At 53.7% G+C, this 20,201-nt stretch overlaps 5 protein-coding genes across 5 annotated transcripts; 2 read left to right on the top strand and 3 right to left on the bottom strand.

The window, feature by feature from the left end:
• Positions 1-73: 73 nt before the first annotated feature.
• GUITHDRAFT_109633 (hypothetical protein) lies at positions 74-3,474 on the bottom strand (the record flags this gene model as incomplete). The annotated part of the gene is made up of 14 exons (XM_005831436.1): positions 74-167; positions 210-245; positions 387-457; positions 512-656; positions 732-977; positions 1,021-1,081; positions 1,126-1,202; positions 1,249-1,298; positions 1,401-1,530; positions 1,827-1,886; positions 1,928-2,049; positions 2,099-2,856; positions 2,910-3,174; positions 3,226-3,474. 14 exons carry the CDS (start codon positions 3,472-3,474, stop codon positions 74-76), a joined length of 2,364 nt encoding a protein of 787 aa, XP_005831493.1.
• Positions 3,475-4,433: 959 nt separating this feature from the next.
• GUITHDRAFT_109632 (hypothetical protein) lies at positions 4,434-6,686 on the bottom strand (the record flags this gene model as incomplete). Its single annotated transcript, XM_005831435.1, has 12 exons — positions 4,434-4,524; positions 4,574-4,831; positions 4,918-4,988; positions 5,037-5,132; positions 5,191-5,310; positions 5,358-5,448; positions 5,497-5,639; positions 5,715-5,882; positions 5,931-6,053; positions 6,112-6,162; positions 6,255-6,407; positions 6,621-6,686. 12 exons carry the CDS (start codon positions 6,684-6,686, stop codon positions 4,434-4,436), a joined length of 1,431 nt encoding a protein of 476 aa, XP_005831492.1.
• A 4,398-nt stretch (positions 6,687-11,084) lies between these two features.
• GUITHDRAFT_87425 (hypothetical protein) lies at positions 11,085-13,218 on the top strand (the record flags this gene model as incomplete). The annotated part of the gene is made up of 2 exons (XM_005831434.1): positions 11,085-11,621; positions 12,120-13,218. 2 exons carry the CDS (start codon positions 11,085-11,087, stop codon positions 13,185-13,187), a joined length of 1,605 nt encoding a protein of 534 aa, XP_005831491.1. The 3' UTR covers positions 13,188-13,218.
• A 37-nt stretch (positions 13,219-13,255) lies between these two features.
• Positions 13,256-15,744, bottom strand: GUITHDRAFT_109630 (hypothetical protein; the record flags this gene model as incomplete). The annotated part of the gene is made up of 8 exons (XM_005831433.1): positions 13,256-13,504; positions 13,933-14,002; positions 14,198-14,499; positions 14,547-14,640; positions 14,691-14,744; positions 14,790-14,929; positions 14,974-15,198; positions 15,265-15,744. The coding sequence occupies 8 exons, from the start codon at positions 15,742-15,744 to the stop codon at positions 13,256-13,258; spliced, it is 1,614 nt and encodes a 537-aa protein (XP_005831490.1).
• Positions 15,745-16,261: 517 nt separating this feature from the next.
• On the top strand, positions 16,262-20,200 carry GUITHDRAFT_109629 (hypothetical protein; the record flags this gene model as incomplete). The annotated part of the gene is made up of 20 exons (XM_005831432.1): positions 16,262-17,065; positions 17,126-17,149; positions 17,196-17,357; positions 17,415-17,453; positions 17,949-18,011; positions 18,061-18,122; positions 18,171-18,234; positions 18,282-18,315; positions 18,366-18,420; positions 18,612-18,711; positions 18,821-18,868; positions 18,919-18,965; positions 19,012-19,081; positions 19,313-19,393; positions 19,446-19,491; positions 19,539-19,663; positions 19,705-19,797; positions 19,841-19,882; positions 19,940-19,969; positions 20,012-20,200. 20 exons carry the CDS (start codon positions 16,262-16,264, stop codon positions 20,198-20,200), a joined length of 2,178 nt encoding a protein of 725 aa, XP_005831489.1.
• Between the last annotated feature and the right edge of the window lies 1 nt (position 20,201).

Raw genomic sequence — 20,201 nt, 5'->3', positions numbered from 1 at the left:
ACGTCCTTCGTTGCATCCGTTCTCCCCCCGTCTTTACTCCTCTCCCCTCTCCACCTTCTTACATGTCCGCGTTCTATCCTCTATAGTACTTGTAATATATTGATGCGTCTTCTCTGCAACTGGCCCAGGAGCTGGTCATATCCAACTCCTTGACCTGTTTATGAACTCTGCAACGCAATCAAAGCAAGAAACCGCAAGTTTGCCCTGACCTGTCGAACTTCTTGTAGAGTTTTTTATCCTCAGCCCTGAGACACGTCAAGACAACTAGAGATCATAAAGGCGAGCATTCACCATCACCATCACCATCACCATCACCATCTCCATCTCCATCTCCATCTCCATCACCATCTCCATCACCATCACCTCCATCATCTCAATCATCCTACCTTCTCAGCATCACAACGGAACACGACGACGGGAAACCTCCGTGCACCGTGGCTGCAATGCCGAGGTAATACTGGGAATGCAAGCAGGATCAATGATGTGCTTCAGATCATCCTGCAGAGTTCACCTGATGAGGAACGAACACATATGGAATGTCTGCTTCCTCGCAGCAAACTGGTAGGTGGCCGACAATGTCGAATGGGATCACGTCAGCAGCCATGATCATTATGAAGCTGCCGTTCATCTGACCCTGGAGGAGAAGTTTGTTGATGCTGGAGCAAGTGAGATGAAACCAGCAGCAGGAAACATGACACTGCAACAAGAGCAAGCAAACTCTTCACCCTCACCTCCTTATGTTCTGAAAGAAGTGATTCTTCTTGGTCAGATCCGTCAGGTTTCCCTTGAGAGCTTCTAGGATTGTCTCGTTGGGGTTCCTTTCAATGAGGATAGGGTTGAGATCTCGTTTCAGCAGCTCCCTCGACGCCATCCATTTCTTGTAGTTGCGATCTACTTTCCCCTCGTCCCAGTCTCTCTTCTCCATCGGCTTGTATTTCTTCATCTCTCTCCGAATGCCTTTCACTTTCTCTAACAACCTGCCTCCCATCAAAACCCCAAGAGCTCAGCAAGGGACCTCACTGTTGAGAATGCTTCGCGTAGGAATGAACGAGACGCAGAATCTCTTCCGTCAGCTTCTCATCTGCATAAGAACCATCATCATGCTGCTCATCTCGTACGAACTACCTGATCTCGGAATAGCAATGGGGTTCGGGGGGATCCGATCGAAGGCAGCTGCTCTTGCTTCCTCTTCTTGACACCACCTGCAACACGATCATCCTCATTCCTGCACACACTGGCAGGTCTCACTTGGCAATCGCTTCATCTCGCGACAAGTCATCCCTCAGAGGTTCTGCAAACTGTTTCACAACTGTTAATTGCTTTCGCAGGAGCTCGAACGAGCAGAGAGAGGGACGGGGGGGAGGGGATAAATTGCAAAGAGGAAGAGAACAGGAACTTACTTCAGGCTCAACACTGGAGGAGGACAAGTCTGTGCTGAAATCCTCCCCGCTGTAAGGGTTCCTTTCATCCTTGAACGGGTTGTATCCTCCCCGTAGACGAGCCTTCATCCCATCGACGATCAGCAGCATCCTGAGACTACTCGATCCTGACACGAGATTATCCTTCAGCAGTCTCTCTCCTCCTGCTGCTCCTCCTCCTCTTGTCGTCGCCATCGCCGCCATCGCCGCCATCGCCATCGCCCAACGTGCCGCCATCACTGGACGCAACCCATTTTAACCACCCCTATCATTCCACCATTGCATGCCGATCACCCCTACCCCACATTTACATCACCCCACCCAACAAATATCCTTTTACTACCACCTAATTGGAAGTGTTTCCTTTAGGGGAAAATATACCCTACCCCTTAAATACAAATACCCTACCCCTTGCTAGAAGTCCCCAGGCTCGATGACTTCATGGTTCGCTCCTCAGCAGGTACCGCGCTAGATGGTCCATTACTCCCCTCCCCTCCTCCCACATCCACCGCACAGGCGCTCGCAGCAGCCCTCCTCCCTCCAACGCGCAGATCTTGTTGTGAGCGAGCGGGAGCGGGCTGCTGAATCGTACCCCCACCTTGGACCACCCGCAGCTGTTGAGGGCAGTAGCCTGTCGATCAGTCAGCACAAGGGATGATCCCACGGCATGGAGCACGTACCATGAGAGCCTCCGAGTCTGACTTGCCGTTCGCCGAACGGATTCTGTCCGAGCTGACCTGCTCCTCGTGCGCATCTACCATCATCTCGCAGACAACTTGCGACTGGTTGAGGATCCTCCTCGACTTCTTCTCGAAGTCCTCTGAGGTCCCCTTCTCTAGGATCCCCCAGCCTGCTCGTCCATCCTCCACCATGAAAGCCGCCGTTCCGAAGGGCACCAGGAAGTCTCCCTCCAGATTCGCGTAGGCCCGTCGCCGACTGAAGCTTCGGAGGCCCCGGAGGAAGACTTCGCAGGTACTCATCAGCAGCAGCAGGGGGGGCTCGTCTCCCTCCTTCCCCAGCATGAAAAGATCGTCGCCCGTTCGACCCACGAAGACTGGCGCCAGCCCATGCAGCTGGTCGGGGATGGGAAGGTAAGTGAACCTGCGAACCCCCAGGTGGGGAGTGGCTGTGGTGACGAACGTGTCCGGCTTGAGGCCGCAGACCAGATCCTCTTCCTGACGCCCTCCTCCTCCCTCCCTGTGCAGCACGGCAATGGCGTACCTTGAGTACAGCCCGCCCAAGCTGTTTCCTACGAAGGAGATCCGCTGCAACGATGGCACCTCCTCTACAAGCTCCACAATCTCCTTGGCCAGCCGCCATCCACCAGCCTCCACCCCATCTCTTGTTTTGTCCTCATTGCACTTAGCAAGGTAGACGAGCGTGTTCTTCAGTGTGCCATCTTGTGAGTCGACAGAGCGTTTCAGGTATGCTAGGTCATCTTAATCGCAACGAGTGTGAGTAGCTGCTGAGACAAGTTCGATCAAAGTTCACCTGCAGTGCCTGCCAATCCATGCACCAGCACAATGAGGTGCTCGGGCCCGCTGGAGGAGACGCTGCTCTTTCGCCTTCTCCTGGCGATGTCTTCCGTTCGGCTGGCAAGCATCTGCTTGTAGTTGAGAAGCTGGAGCACTCCCCTGAAAACATCTTGTGTCTTGGATGAATCCCCTGTTGGGTCGGCATTAACGTAAGCCTCCTTCTGAGCATGGAGGGGGCTGGTGTCTCGACTGCTCATCCCCGACGATCGAAACTGAGAGATCTGTGACTATGTCAGGCAGAACTTGCTCTCTTCCAGCGAGCATGCCCTCACCTTCCTAAGGAGAGAAAAGGGTTGACTGATCGAGAACCTGTTTGCAAACGCGATGTTCTTAACAAACGCGTTGCTGCCTTGCCAGCAGTTCGCTTTCGTCGATTGCAGGAGGAAACTTGCTACCGCCAACGCAACCCGTATCTGATTGACCGTGAAGTCCTGCTTTGAACTCAACAGGTGACCCCGGTTCTGGCTACGGAGAAGGATGGATGCGAGTGTAGAAGCTCCCTTGCCGGGTCTTCTCAACATATCAAGAAAACTTCTCCTGCAGGAAAGTGAGGACAAGTTTCCGATAGGGATGGCAGTCAGGTCAACGAGGGGGGGGAACGGTGAGAGGATGGATAAGGCAAGCAGGGCAGGGGCAGGCACAGGTACAGGTACAGATAAGGGAGCACACAGGGCAAATTGAGGAGGGGGGGATGAAGAGATCCTTGCGGACGGCAAGAGACGGACTAGGAAGGAGCGAGCAAGAGATGGAGGAGCTGGTGGTGTAGAGCAGCAAGTGGTTCAGTGGTTGAATGGTTCTGAAGGAAGCAAGGAGGAGGGGGAGGATAGAGACGCGGGGAGTACACTGGGAGTAGGGACGATGGGAAAAGGGGGAAGATGGGTAGGGGTACGAGAAGTAGATGGAGGGGGTAGGGGTGGTGGTTTGTGGAAAGGTGAAGATTTTCAAGATGCGAGTTCGACGTCATGGGCGAGGGGAGGGAGAGCGGCGGAGGGGAGGCATGAGGAAGGGGGGAGAGAGAGGAGAGGGGACGTCCAAGGAGAGGGGAAGAAAAAAGATCAGGTAGAGAAGGGGGCGGGGCGGGAGAGGGCAACGCAAGGCAGGAACGTGAAAGAAGTGAGGTCGAAAATGTATTGCAAAAAATCCGTATGGAATGAAAGAGGAGGACAATTAGAGAAAGGCGACGTAGGGAATGCACCACAGGTTCACCTCCAAGAGAAGTGATGCGTGGTTAAGAATAAAATGAATGAGGTGGCAATGGCCGTGGTTAGCAGAGCAGATCGAAGGTCCCAGCATCCATCGGCAACTATTTACATCTTGCCTGCAGCAGCATGCACAGTGTCAGAGACAGCGACAGGAAGGAGGCGAGCAGGACCCATCTTCATGTCGACAAGCTCTTGCTGCTTCGACTTGAACGTGTTCCGCATCATCTCGAGCTCACGCTCCTCCTGCGAGCGGGAATCGTGTCATGTTGCGGCGCACACTAACATCCCCTTGCCTGATCCTGTTTGTCTGCAAGCTTTCGGAGCTCCAACTCCGCCTTCTCCCTCTGCTCAATCTGCTGCTGAGTACGCCTGCCAGGAAGTCAAGGTCAGCGGGTGGGTGACGGACTGAGGCATCAACCTCTTCAAGGCTTCTATCCCCGCCTCCTTCTGCATGATTGCATTGTCCATACTCTTGGTAATGAGCTTTGCTACTCTTGAGTATCCGCTCGCCAGCTTCTCGACCCTCTCATCCACGAGATCGAGCATCTGCGAGTTCTTGGCGAAGAAATGATCCATCGCAGCCTTGAGATGATGCTCCACCTCCGAGAGCTCCTGCATCGAACCATCACCATCACACGTCGCTGCGGCGTGCTTCATGAGTTGCCTTCCGCCTCTTCTGTATCGTCTCTTCAAGCTGGATAAGATCCTCTCCCATCCTGCTCTACATCAGGGGGAGGCTGGAAAAAACTACCACGGGCGCACCTCGACCTGACGGCAACAAAGACAGCCTTTTCCCGGACCCATTCTTCCTTTTCCGCCCTCAAATTCCATCCCTATCGGCCTGATGTCAACTCCAGTGCCGTGCAGGATCGACAATAGACCTCGACAGCTTCACTAAGAGATGCAGAAGTGACGCTGGGAGAAGAAGCGACTGATCTGCTGTCTTCATCAGTCCCCCCGGTCGCGCCCTCAATGGTCTGCCGATGCGTCAGAGTGAGATGCACTGAATCTTCTCGTCATCGTCCGAGAGGAAACCTGTTTGTCACCCGAGGAAGGGCTATGACCGATCCCCTTAATCGCTTCTGACTCGATCTCTGCAAGTTTGTTTTTCGACTGCGCGAGCGACTGGTTGGTAATCTCCTGCTGCCGATGAGCCTAGGGAAATCACATTCAAAGAAGATCCTATCGATCAACTTGATCACATGTTGTAGAATTCGGTCAGTGCTGGGTTGAACTGCTCCCCTCCTGTCTTTTGATTCTCTGGATATCTCCCATTCGAGAACCTTGCGCCACCTAAATCGCTGAAATCAGCTCCGAGCATGTCCAGGTGGTTGTTCCTACCGCACAGCGGGATCAGCATCTTTGATGTGTTGAGGCCATCTCTCGGAAAGATTTATAGGTTGTGCCGGGGGCTGCTCTTGGGCCTTGGTCGGTGTGACCGAGAAGAAGCTCTTCAACCCGCTGAACACTGAGCCGCCTTTCCCCTGGGCGAATGAGAAAATCAAAACAAGAGATGCAGAGATAGGGGCGAGAAACACGCAACCAAAACCAAAACTCACATTGTTAGCAGCAGCCTCCTTCTTCTTGACGTAAGGACAGTTAGGGTACCACTTCTTGTATTCTGTCCAGGGATCGTCGTTGGGGTCCCAGTTGAAAAGAGCATTGCCCGAAGCGTAATAGATGCACCTGTCAGTGCATCCTGGTATTGGAGCGTAGAAGAATCCTGACTGAAGACAAGCATTAGAACATGCAGAATTAGCAAGTATCAGGAATACCTCAGCCAATTTCCTGAAATTCATCTCAGCTCTCGGCCAGTCACGGAAGGATTCCAGTCGTTTCTCCAGAGTTGCCATGTCCGGATTCGCTATCTCATCGGCTCCGAAATTGCTCGTGATGGGCTGACCGGCAAACACATGAGGATGAGAACAATGTGGACCTCTGATGCACATGTGCTACCTCACAGTTGCTAAATTTCTCCGGGTGACGTGGCATCTCATCGATCAACTTCTGTATGGCAGAGGCAACCTGAGCGAGGTAGCAGGTGATTGCATGTCAGATGCTCGATCAATACCCATCTCTTCGCATCAAGAAGATCCTACCTGTGCGTTTTCCCGGCCCTCGGGGAAACGGTTGGAATCGTAGTAGAAGTAAATCTCGCCCGTGGATTTCACTGTCTTGTAGCCAAACCCGGGACCAGACAATGGAGCATTGTTGGAGGACGTCACAAACAACTTGATATCACCCTTTCCATCCTGTGCGATAAAGATTATTTCTCAAGGCCAAGGCACAGGCACGCTTGAATCCACCCCAATCTCTGCCTCCAATGCACAGATAGATTCCCCGATTCACAGCAGCACACATCGAACTGCATAAATCAGGGTCTTGTTCTGCTATCCTCCCCACACGACAGTCTCGTCTGCTCTTTCCTCTCCTCCTCTCCTCCTCTCCTCCTCTCCTCCTCTCACCGGTCTTGGGATCTCCCTGATCATCGTCGCCTCCCTCACGGCTGCCTCGTCGAGATGCGCGCTCATCTTTGTTCCCTGAAATAGTGCCACCCCCACCCCTATGTTACTGACCCCACCACCAAAGCTTCTCTATCGGATGCTAGGCTTGAAATGGTTTTCTGAGTACCCCCACCCCCTCATTCAGATCATTTCCTCATACCACCCGCATGGAGAACCAGCGACCTGCAAATTCCATTCAGCCGCATGACTCGACGCCCAGGAGAGTCTGCCAGACTGAAAATGTACCGCTCGGGCTCGGAGGTGTCACGGTGACTTCCGGGCGGGCCGGGCCCGCTGGTCGACGGGTTCACTGTCGTACTGATTTTTAACTTAACTTTGAGTAAAGCATCCGGCGACTCACTGACCAGACTTGACTCAGTGATGATCAAAGCCGCCGGCCCCGCCGCACCGGCCCGAGTCACATCCCCGGAGTCCGACTCAGGGCCCCCGGCGGCGGCCCGGCCTGCCCGCGGCCGGGCCGCGCACTAGCAGTGATCGGATCATGACCGGCGCCGGTCACCCGGCGGTGTGACGGTCCGACCGTTGGCCAACAATTGAAAGTTAAATGTCTACATTTGAAATTGCTTGGTTACTTTTGAAGAATGGTTCAACCCGTCGTTGGCGGTTGGAAGCTCCATGCTTGTCGGTGTCGGGAGTGGGTTGTAGGGGGCAATGATGGGGGTGGGGTAGTAACTGTTCGGAAAGGGCCGGCCCGGGCTGTCATGGCGGGTAGGGCGGACAGCGGAACGCAGTTTGAAGCTCCTGGGAGCCGTCCGACGTCAGCAGAAGGAAAGATCATCGTGCCCAAAAAGTTCATCCCCGCAAGATCCAAGTCAACTGAGCCGAGGTTGACCGTCGAGGTGGTCGAGGCATCCTTGTCGAGAAGTCTCAAGTCCAGCGATGTCAGGAAGGGAGGATCGATCTCGGGGAATTCAGACGGAGAGAATGCTGGTGAGCAATCTCATGAAGGGTTGGCTGTATGCTCTTGTTGCGTTCTCACTTTGCCTGCAAGGTTCCAAAGGCCCGAAGTTTCCTTTGTTGAACGCCGCACAAAAGATTTCGTCCGATCCTTCACCGTTTCTCCTTCCGCTGCAAAGAGTCTATTCACCATCGCTCCTCATCAATCATGTAAAGTCGACAAGATCAACTGTCCGGATAGCTCCAGTAGACGATGCCGGGTAAACAATTGAGGAATACCTAGATGCAAGGGATGACGATGGAATTGACAGGGTACCTCGATCGCGTATGCCACATTCAGCCAGCAACAGTGTGGATGAAAGTCTGCGAGGACGAAGGTCAGCATCTCAATCCTTGCAAGCATCTTCCATTCAAGCAACCTCGGCGAACAACTCTCTTCTGTCCGTCACAGCAGGTCAGATGGCGTCTCCCTCCATGTTCGGAACCAAGGCCACCGCAAGCACACCCACTGGGCGGTCCTCGAAGAGCGCTTCCCTCCCAAAACGAGAAAGTTTCTCGAGGAAGGAGCGCAGCGAACAGAACAAACCAAACAAGATGAATGTAGAAGAAATCGACGTCTTCCTGCCCTCGGCAAAGGAGTTGAAAGAGGTCCATCTGATCTAGATTTTGATTGCTCAAATAGCTCCTTACATCATGCAACAGGCGAAGGAGTTGTTTCGACAGTTCGACACTGACGGTGATGGAATGCTGACAATGGCTGAGATCCAAGCGAGCCTCTATTTCAACAACGTAGATTTCGAAGAAATCCAAGCGATTTTTGGTCCGAGTGGTATCAAGTTCAGTCAAAATGGGAATATCAGTGTAGAAGAGTTTGCAACTTATCTTTGCAAGAGGAGGCGAGAAAATGCGAACAGACAGCAGAACAGCCACATCTCAAAGCATTCAAAGGTGATTCGAGTATACGTGTCTTCTTGCATGCATCAGCATTTTTCGGAGAGGAAAGTTCTGCATGACGTTGTCTTTCCCAAGCTGATGGCTTTGGCTGAGACCGTTGGTGCCGAAATCTTTCCGATCGACCTGCGCTATAGTCCAGGGGGATCGGAAGATGCTTCTCAGACCGGGCCAAGTCAAATCGAGGCTATGAACGAGTTGTCAAAGGTTGCGACGGACAAGAACTACATCTTTGTTGGGCTGATCGCTGACCTCCCCGGAGAGTGTGTTCTGCCATCGGAGCTTTCACAATCTGAGTTTGAAACGCTGAAAGCAAGCTCCAAGATCATTGAGGCTGCCAGCGATGAGAAAGGCCTCACCGATGCCATCGAGAGACTTTACATGCTCGACAAGAATGCTGTCGTGCCTACTTACGTCCTGCAGAACGGGAGCGAGGAGGAGGTTTCTATGATTCTCAGGGCGTTTGCAGAGCAGGAGGGAGAGGATAAACAAATTCACAGCTCCTTTGCAAGAGTACGAGCAAAGATATCAAAGAGCCTCAACGAGCAAGAACTGACCAAGTGCATCTCTCTGGGTTTAGAGCTGGACCAGGCGAAACGGACTTACATCTTCATCAGGAATGTTGACTCCATGGCCCTCGACAAGTATCACAGCATCATGCCCAACAAGACAGATGATGAAACCCTGCAAATAATCGAACGTCAGACAAACTTCAAAGAGAACGTGGTGGAACGTTTTCATGAAGATCAAGTGTACCAATATCGACTGACGTATGATTCAAACCTGCTGAAGTTGCACAGCGTGTCTACCTTCAATCAGAAAGCCACCATTGAAATCTTGGATCAGGATTATCTCAACTTGTTTTCACATCAGGTCTACGAGTGTCTTTCATCGCAGATGCTTGAGATGATGAAGAAGCCGTCGGCATCGATGATAGACATGGAGTTAGAAGCTCATACCGACCTCCTGAAGCGAAATGCAGCGAACATTTTCAGGTGGGAATCGAATCAGCTGGCTCATGACATTATGGACTACATCCGAGGCTCTCCTTCTCGAGCCACCATCCTGCACAAGGCATCGAGCATGACCGACGTCAAGTCAAAGAGGAAAGCAAAGGAGGAAGCTGAGAAACAGGCTGTTCCAAATTGCCCTCTCGTAGTCACTGGAATGACAGGGACGGGCAAGTCATCGCTTCTAGCTGCATGCGCGGAGAAGTTCTCCTACTCCAAGGAAGCAGGTCACTGCGTCCTCATCTATCGCTGTGTCGGAGCCACCCCCTTCACTCGAGACGGAAGGCTTCTGCTGGAGACTCTCTGCGAGGAGCTCGCCAGGGTCCTGGGACAGGAGCGAACAGGTCCGCGTCCCGCGTCCTACAACACTCTGCTGGTGGAGTTCCCGGAGCTGCTGCGGGTGCTCAGCAACAAGAAGCCTGTCATCATCTTCCTCGACGGGCTGAATGAGCTTCCTCGCACCGATCACGCCCGACGGCTCTCGTGGTTGCCCGCGACCCTCCCCAACAACGTGTATGTGGTTGCCAGCGCGCTAGAAGACGATCCTCAGGCGATCTCCAAGTTCTCCAAGCAGAACATCAAGACCGTGTCCAACTTGGACCCCGGGGAGTACGGAGAGATCATCGATCACTGGCTCGACAACTACAAGCAGGGGCTCCAGCCCGAGCAAAAGGCTGCGGTGCTGGAAAACGCCAAGAGCATGGCGACAGATGCGTGTGCGTTCCGGTCGTACCTGCGGTTCTGCTTCGATGAAGCGACTAACAACGTCTCCTCCTTCGCCTTCCCCGACAAGCTGATGGACATCACGACGACGCCTGGGGTGCTGGTCTACGAGTGTCTGGGGCTGCTGTGCGTGGCGAGGAACGGGCTGTCGGAGTACGAGCTGCTGCAGCTTCTCTTCATGGAGGGGGAGGGCAAGCACAGCAAGTCGTTCCCCTACCGCATGTTCAACCGTATGATCCACCGCCTGACCCCCTACATAGTGACTCGAGAGCGAGACTACCGGACTGTCTTCAGCATCCGGCATGAATCGTACCGCAGCATCATCCTGAACGTGCCCGGGTTCCAAGAGCGGATCCAGGAGTGGAACCGCATGCTGGCGAAGTTCTACTGGAACCAGAGGATAGAGCACCAGTCAGACCTGCTGGGTCGGAGGAAGAACATCAGGAAATTGAGGAACATGATCTATCATCAAATCAACGCTGAGCTGTGGGAAGACGTCTGCATCAGCCTCTGCGACCTGGAGCTCATTCAGGCCATGTGCGAAGCTGGAATGAGCGCAGAGCTGCAGCGCATGTACACGACGGGGATGAAGGCCGTCCCTGCTGACCTCGTGAGCTCGGTGGACGGTGTGGAGGTGAGCTACTCGAACCTGCAGTCCTGCTACCGCTTCTTCATCCGATCCCTCAACGCTCTGGGGCAGCATTCCAGCATGATCGAACAGCCGGGGCTGATGATCCAGATGGCGGCAAACGAGCCCGAGAACACGCTGCCAGAGATCCAGGCAGGGAAGATCCTCTCGAGCTCGTCCAACGCTCGAGTCTGGATGCAAGCCCTGAACAAGCCCATCTCCATCTCGCCGCTGAGCTCCGTGCTGGTCGGAAGTCGGAGCGTCATCCGCTGCTCACACATCTCGGACGATGGCTCGGTGATCGTCAACGGAAGCGACTCGGGGGACCTCTACATCTGGGACTCGGAGACGAGCGAGAGCGTCATGTCCTTTCAAGCTCACAAGAGTGTCGTCAACGCCGTCCGGTTCCTGTCCTCCTCCTCCCGCATCCTCTCAGCGGCCTCGGACAACACCGCCAAGATCTGGGACGAGCCGACGACGTCGTGCATCGCTACCTACAAGGGTCACTCGTCTCCCGTCCTCTCCCTTGCCGTGTCTCCCGATGAGAAGACGTTCGCCTCGGGGGCCGAGGACATGCAGATTCACCTCTGGAACGAGGAGGCGACGACCCTGCACGTGCTAAAGGGGCACGAGGGACCCGTCAGAGCCTGCGACTTCTCGCCCGACGGGCTGAGGCTCGCCAGCGCCTCTCTGGACAAGACCTGCAAGGTGTGGGACCTGGAGAGCAAGTCGGTGCTGCAGGACTTCCAGCACAGAGGCAAGGTCTTGGACGTTCACTTCTTCCAGGACGGCGACAGGCTCATCACTGCCTCCGCCTTTGCCACCTGCTCCATCTGGTCGACGGACAAGACAGAGGACGGAGGTCTGGTGCGAGAGTTCAAGACTGGCAGCGGGTCGTGCTTCTCTTGCAGCCTGATGCTACAGGACAGCCTGATGTGCATGGCGAGCGAAGGAGGAGCCCTCTCCTTCTGGTCCGTCGATGACGATGCTCCCTCCCCAGCCTTGAGCATCGCGGCGCACTCGGGCATCGTGTTCAAGACGTCGACGTCAAAGGATGGAGCTTGGCTGGTGACCTCTAGCGCCGACAAGATCACGAAGCTGTGGAACATCAAGGCGATCTCGATCCAGATGGCGCACGAGAGGGAGAGGAAGGTCCCTGAGGGGGAGGAGGGCTACGAGCACGAGGCTGAGCCTGACGAGGACGAGGACGAAGAGAACATCAACGGCAAGGAGATCAACGAGAACCCTGTTTGGATCCAGAGCATGGCGTTGTCGCCCTCGGGCACCTACGGGGTGTCGAGCAGCGAGGACGGGAAGCTGTGCCTATGGGACACTAACAAGGCGGAGATGGTGATGAGATGCGATTGCGCGCATGTCTGCCGCGTAGCATGCTTCCCTCCCCACTCTGACGATGTGTTTGTTGCTGCCTGCGACGACGGGGTGATCCGAGTCTTCAAGATCCCGGAGATGCTGTCGTCAGGGAGCGGCTCGTGCTCGATGGAGATAGGCTACCACGACCTCTGCATCCGGGCGCTGAAGTTCGCAAGGGACGGGAAGCGTTTCATCACTGGCTCCCTCGACCACCTCGCTAAGGTGTGGAGCCTTGACTCGATCTCGCAGGAGATGAGCCTGCAGGGGCACGAGGGGTCCGTGCTGGACGCCGAGGTCAGCCCCAGCATGAACCTTTACGTGACCTCCTCCACCGACAAGACCGTCAGGGTGTGGAACGCCAAGTCAGGCAAGGAGCAGTGGCAGGGGAAGCACGGAGCCTACGTGTACGCCTGCGGCTTCAGCCCGGACAACAAGAGAGCGATCTCTGTGTCCGGGGACAGGACGGTGAGGGTCTGGACGGCGAAGAAGGGAGAGTGTCTCCACATCCTCAAGGCCAAGTCTGCGCTGCTGACTTGCGCCATCTCCGAGGCAGGCTTCCTCCTGTGCTCGGGCTACGAGGGCGCGATGCACATGTGGGACATGAAGGCGTACGAGGCGCCGCCGCTCGACCTGGTCGGCCATGACGCCGAGATCAGGAGCCTGCAGCTGTCAAGGTTCGGGTCGTACGCGCTGTCCGCTAGCAACGACGGCAGCGTGCGGATCTTCGACTGCAGGAGCGGGCAGCCGCTGGGGGCCCTTCCTTGGCCCTTTGCCTTCACGTCCATGAGCTCTGTGGTCGACCAGGAGCGGGCGATCTGCATGTGCGGAGACAGCGAGGGGAACGTGTTGATCGTTCGGATCCACGGGGTTCACGATATCTTGCACCGCCATATCAGTCATGGCGACAGCTTGTTGAGCAAGAAGTAAGAAGCAGCGAGTGTGTAAATATTCTTCATGCACTTTCGTTCCCTTGCCTTTTCCTATCCCACATGCTCTCACTTCCCCTCCGCATCCTCCCCTCGGAACTCCTTGGACAGGACGTAAGAGGACAGGACCAACACGAGGATCTCTAGGAGGATGAAGATGCCCCAGCGATCCTCGAGCGTGATGCTCGGCAGCCAGAAGGTGAGAGCCTTGCTGCAGAAGAGGATGAGGGGGATCTGAACCGCGAGACCCAGGAGCATGATGAAGAAGATAGATCGCATCCAAAAGTTGCCGCCGGGGGAAGGGTGAGGATGGGGACGCTGCGGAATCATCATGAGCACGAGGAGGGGAGGGAGATGGGAGAGGATCCATGAGAAGGGAGGAGGAGAGGACATCAGCGTGATAGGGCGGATAAGGAAGAGGAGGATCAGACCTTGTACACATAGAGCAGGGCGCTGCGATCCCAGTTGAGGCGATGAAGAACCCAAATATACAGGAGGAGAGGAGCGACAGGGCAGATGGCGGCGAAGACAAAACTGTAGATCAGCTGGACGGACATCCAGGAGTTAGTCGTGAGGTGACCTAACGAGCAGCACGTAAGGGCCGGAGGGCAAGAGGAGAAAATTCTGCCTTGATAGGTGGGCCGTTGGTACTGCTCCTCGTGGGACAGATCTGGCTTGTTCCCCACCCGGTCCTGTAGGAGGAGGGTCTAAGTTGAACGCAAACTCCTGCTGCTGACGCTGCTCACCACTTCGGCATCTGCCCGGCGCTGGAGGAGATAAGCCTCGAAGTAGGAGAAGACGGATGTACACACCCACCTGGAGGAAGAGTCAGAGAGAGTCAGAGAGAGAGAGAGCGCGCATGTGAGCAAACTTGCCATGCAGTGAAGACAGTGACAGCCTGCACAGTCAAGGAGTCCATGATCGATGCCTTAGATGCTGGAGCGAAGCGAGAGAGGATGGGGAAGTCCAGGAGGGCCAGGTAGATGAGAGGGAACGAGTGGGCGACCTGACCAGTCCCAGTCAGCGCTGAACCTCAGAACAGGCAAGTTTGTCACCAGATCGATGAGGAAACACTTCGCCCCGAGACTGTAGATGTATCCGCTCCTCTTCGTGTAGTTCTCCCAGTTCGTGAGGACGGCACACCAGTGGTAGCACACCACTCTCGTAGCAATGAAGATGATCGCAGCCGTCGCAACCCCCCCCAGCATCCCTCCGACCGAGATCCCATCGATGAGCTTCGGGTCGAGATTGATGATCCGTGCCCGGAAGTCGAGGGACAGGAGCCCTGCTCCCAGCACGAGCACAAGGCAGGGCTGCAGCTGGATATCAGCTTATCTCCCCGTCAGCCACGTCATCTTACAGCCATCAGTGTCGAGGCTGCAAACTGCTTCGCCTTGTGCCGCCACTCAGGGTAATATAACTTCACTTCCCCCGTCTCATCGTCTACTTTTGTCCTGCTCAGCGCTCAGCACGTCTCGAAATCGCAATGGCAGCAAGCGCTCACTCGAGGACGGCGTCTGTGTTGACGTCATCTCGCCCTGAAATATTTACATCCTCCCTGCTCAAGTTGTTGGTTCTCCTTGACTGAGTGAACGTTTCTTACCTCCACTTCTCCTGGTATCTTCTCTCCAGCCGCCCCCAGAAGAAGAGCATGACCATTCCCCACAAGACCAGCCCGACGCTGAACAAGGGGAGGAAAGGGTTGTCGACGCTTCCAGTCGACATGAAGGCTAAGACTGTCACCTGAGCACCATGTCAGGCAGGCATTACACGTCGCTCCTCCTCACATAGCTGTAGGCTGCGCTTCCCATTGCAGGTATCACCATCCATCGCGCTACGAAGTTCATGTAGAGCAAGTTCCACGAGATTTCAGTCCCAAAGTAATCGCGCACTTTTCCCAACGGCTCCCGAGAGAGGCCGAAGCATCCCGACCAGACGTACTTGGGAGCGATGGTAGCAGCAGACTCCACGTTATGCAACCAAAACCATCCGATCAGGCCAGAAGCTTCCAACTGCATGATAACGATCAACTCACACTCAAGTCGCAACAGAGATCCAACTTCTCTCCTCCCACTCACCTCCTCCGATAGCCTTGGTTTCCTGCTCCTGTTGGAGAAAGGGCCAGGAACTTCCAGAAAAGCGGCAAGGGACGGATCAAACTCGGAGAGGAGGACGTGTAGCGATCGTTCAGGGGTGGCTGGCATCGTGTGTTGGCCGTGGGATCCTCTTTGTATGGCAAGAGATTGCAGCATCTCATCGGGAGCAGCGATCGCCACAAGGTTCGCCGACGTCTGCTCGACACAGAACCCCGCGGCTCTGACCTTGGACAACCAAGCTGATCGCTGTCCCCCGAGATACGAATCGTTGAAGACGAAGCAGATGCGAGGGCTCGTCTGTGAGATGGACCCATAACCCTTGCTTGTCAGTAGCGCTGCATTGTCATTCCTCGCTCCAGTCAGGAGGAACTTCCTCTCCTCCTGTCCAGCATGTCCATGTAAGTTGGTTTCAATCATTGCATCAACTCCTTCCTCTCTCTCTGCTAAATTGCTACACTGCATCGCTCCTCCCAGAGAACTGCCTCGTGCTCACACACCGCAGCTTTCGAATGTTTAAATGACTGCCCTGACCTCAACTATTCAGCCTTTCCCCAGTGAACCCATGTCCTGCTGTACCACGCGGTACCTGAGTTCAGTAAGCATTCTCCTCATCGTTTGTCTTGCTTGTTGTTTTCGTCACCAACGTCATCTCTTACAACCACTCTCTTATCTCTCCTCGCCTCATCTCGTCCTTCCTCTTCTGTCTTCTCCTTCTCCTTCTCCTTCTCCTTCTCCATTTCCTTTCCTCCGCTCTCCTCCCTCCCCTCTTGTCTTACCTGAACCACCGCAGTGCTCATTTCCCAATGACCCCTCGCAGAATAACCTCATCCCCGCTCAGAACTATCACAAAGTTTCAAAGTTGAAAGTTTCACATTGAAGAAGTTCCCATTGAAAAGGTTCTAAAGTTCCAATGTTTTATCGATTTAGCTCGGTATATCTATCTTAGCTCAACCCATTTCATCTCGAGACGCATCGGGATATGGTGGCGACGGCTCGGTGTTTGGCCATGGCCGTCGCGCTCATGGCGGTAAGCATGGGGAATTCTGAACGACTGGACTTGGAGGATAAAGGAGGATCAAGAAGGTTCAACTTCGATCTGAGAGGAACAAAGCCGACCATGCTCAGGAGCGCCGAGGCCAGATCCTACCCGCGGCTCGGCCTGCCATGGGACCGAGGTATGGGTGAGATGGTGGCAGTCAGAACTTTTACACCAGGAGAACAAGAGGTGATGAAGTCGGGAGAATGGAGTGGGCGATCGGCAACCTTGCTGGCGTTCTCTCCCTCCAACAGATTTTGTTTGCCTCGGAAACGGTGGGGAATGGGTGGAACTCGGAATCCTGTCTGCAAGCAGAAGATTTGTGCTGGTTTGAGAAAGTGCAAGCCGCAGGAAAATGTTGGAAAATTTCTTAGCTTCGTGATGAGACCATGGGAACTGTTCTCTCTGAGACAGAAATCCTCTGATTACGATGAAAATGGAAAAAAAGATTTGAACGATGACAACCAAATAGGTAGCGACGACGAGGAAGACGTGGAGGAGGAGGAGGAAGATGAGGAAGATGAGGAAGATGCGGAGGAAGATGAGGGGGGAGATGAGGGGGGAGATGAAGATGTCGAGGAGGAGGAGGAGGAGGAGGAGGAGGAGGAAACTACTGGTGAAGAGACTGAGGAGGAAGATGGAAATAGCAACGAGAACACGGATGATGGAGGAGATGACGAAGAAGGTCAAATGGATTATGAAAATTCCGAATATATTACGGAGGACAAGTTTGTAGATTACAACAAGGTGACACTAATCTTCTTTTCGATCATTTTTGTTGCGAGTGTTCTGAAGCGTGTGTTGTAGGAGCTGACGTCTGATGAACTAGAGGTTTCTGATATTATGACGTGGAAGACGCGTTAAAGAAATCGATCAGGAATTGTTCATGGCTCAAAACGATGATGAGCAACTCGAACTGATCAGGTCAGCGAGAAGATCGATCGATCATGAATGCTTCCACTTGCTTACCTTGCACGCTGGGCTGATAGAGCAAGAGTGGAGATGGCAAACAAAGACGCGACAGAAGAAGAACTCCAGCGTGAGGTCAGATTGTTGCAGTCTTGCTCCATCAAATTTGAAGATGATCTGTGTACAGGTCGAAAGGATCGTCAACTATCAGCAAGAGGCTGCGGAGGTGAGTTGGTTCCACGGTTGGAACTCTGAAAGTTTGGTCTTGCTACGATTTCAACTTCTTCACATGCTCTAGCCTGTTGTTGACGGTTTGTATCATAGAAAGGATCATCAAAGGCAATGATGAACATTCCGGGTGTGTTCTCACGCTAGGTGTGATCATATTGGTCGTGATTGTTTGTCTGGCACAGGAGAATTGGCCAGTCCTCCATTGACGATTCCCATCTACGCGTGTAACTTTGAAATTCCTCGTCCTCCTCCGAATTCAATGACCCATTGTATCATTAGTGTATGAGAAAGCATTGGAACTCCATGCAGAGGTACAGAAATTTTATTTACTTACAGATATCATCCTTCTTGATAGCTCTCACGCCAAACACTTCGTGATTTTGCAAATCTCGTTGACAAAACTGCAAATCTCGTTGACAAAACACTGTGATTATTGTTTTCCTAAACATTGGTTTTTCCTCTTCTGAAACGATCTGATGTCTTCCTTTAGTTGGCAAAAAGACCCATGGCTGATATGGAGAAACTGCATGTAGAAGGAATCGACATGAAGAATGTCAGTCAAGTTTATGTTCGCGACGCAGATCTGTTGACGTTTCAACAAGTACGAAGAGTCTCGCACGTATGTCACTGCGGAAGACATCGATATGCTCGTCTCAAAGAACAAGTGATTGACTTTTTCTCTGTTCTCTCGAGCTCTGATCTTCGACGACAGGTTGGATCCTCAGAAGGCGGAAGTCGCCCGATTGTTGGAGGGATCCGTCCTTGATGTGATGCAGGTTCGGCTGAACTCACTGTCCTCCTCTCTTCACCTTTCTCTTCGCAGCCTGCTGTGAACGACTTGGAAGCGGTGCATCCAGGTGCTTTTCTCGACGTCCGACGTCTACCACCGATGACTGTGGTCAACCAGGCTTCGCTCGGGAAGGAGGATCGATGTACAATGTGGTCCAGCTCTTGGGAGATCTGTATGATGCCTCGACAATTTTCCATTCTCTGATTTCTCTGTTTCTCTCATCTTTGTCCCTCTCTCCTTTTCCCTCTTTTCTTTCTTCATTTACTTTCATCATCGCTAAATTCTTCTCCTCCTACAAGTTATCCCGCCATGTTGGTTCGCCTCGTCTTCCGTCACATCCAGGTAGCAGTGGCGATTATTCAGATCTCAGACCTTGAGATTGCTGCAGTACTCCATCATCTGCGACCAGACCGACTGGACTCACCCAGAGGGTCTCAAAATCTTCGGAAGGATGCTGAAGGAGGTACATGGCTTGTCTTCGCGTCTCTCCTCTCGCTCTTCGACTTGCATTCCTCAGCATCCATCTGTTCATTACCCTCCACGCTCCCTCCCTCGCTCACCCTCTTTATCAGGCCGAAACTCGATTGGAGCCAATCATGGATCTTCTGATGTTTGCTGCGGTCCGTTCGCTTCTTCTGCAGGATCACTGAGAAGTGAAGCGATGATGCAGGAAAGATTCATCAAGGGCGGGCCTCCCCAAACTCGAGATCTGTTGGAGTGAGTGTGGAGCAGAAATTTTGACGACCATGATGGCTCGATGCAGGCGGCATAAGGACTCGCTGCTGACGAAACTTCGTGTCGCTTACGATTCGGAGGAGAAATATCGTCCTCCGGTGCGCTCCCCTGCCTCTGCCTCTCCATTCCATTGGACGCTCGCTTTCTTCTCTTTCTTCCTGGCTATTTCCTGATCCTGATCCTGATCCTGATCCTGATCCTGCTCTTCATCCTGACCTTGATCCTGCTCCTGCTCCTGCTCCTGCTCCTGCTCCTGCTCCTGCTCCTGCTCCTGCTCCTGCTCGTCCATCAAGCTTGTTTTCTGACTTTTACCTGCTACTTCTTTGCAGCCTATGGACATGTCCAATCTATCGAATGTCCCAGTGGACCAAGTTCCGCTCTCAGCGATATGGGACGATCCGAACGAGAAGGTGGAAGGTGGAGGAGGGACTGACTTCTTGGTCTTGACATGATGGTCGGAAGGATTTAATCTACCACCTCAAAGAGATGCGCGAGAATCAGCAGAACGGTCCATCTCCACCATGCTTGCCTCCCGCTCTTATCCTCCTCTTCCAGTCACGAGCGATCAACACCCGCTCGCTGATCCTAAGGCCTGGAGGGAATGGGTGGAAAGCGCGGCCTTCGAATCCTACAACGGGAAGGCACTCAGCCTAGAGGAGGTCGAACGTGACTTGGCCGAGGTGCGGTCTGGGAACTCACATGCTGTCTCCAGCTCTTTCAGATAACGGATTTCAACACACCTCAGTCCGACGCTGACAGGAGATGGCTGGAGAGTGCAGGAGTCGTCGATGCCCGAGGCGACCTCGTCACCAAGGTTGGGTGTGGAAAGTATCAAGCATCTTCTGATCGCTCTGCAGGTAAACAGAACCTTCTGGCCAGACCCCATGTACGGCAAGCCGGTGAGTTGCGCTCCTTCCTCGGTCCAGCCAACTTGTCTGACCTTCATGCTGCTCCAGAAGGCCAGCAGGCAGAAGAAAGGGAACAAGGTGAGCGATTTCCCATTGTTGTGCCGTTTGACCCAGATACAGAAATCGGAAGACGAGGACGAGGACGAGGACGAGGACGAGGAGATGGAGGAGTCATATGATGGAGAGGAAAAAGAAGGAGAGGAGGAAGGAAGTGAAGATGAAGTGGAGGTGTCCGAGATAGACAGAATCATGCGAGGGTCAAGGAGCTCTTTGAAGGTCGGATTGGAAGATGATGAGGAAAGCCAATGAA

The sequence above is a fragment of the Guillardia theta genome (assembly GCF_000315625.1).
Source record: "Guillardia theta CCMP2712 unplaced genomic scaffold GUITHscaffold_40, whole genome shotgun sequence".
Classification (NCBI taxonomy): domain Eukaryota; class Cryptophyceae; order Pyrenomonadales; family Geminigeraceae; genus Guillardia; species Guillardia theta.
Note: the sequence above shows the minus strand (reverse complement) of the source record. Positions and strands in the feature narration are given on the sequence as shown.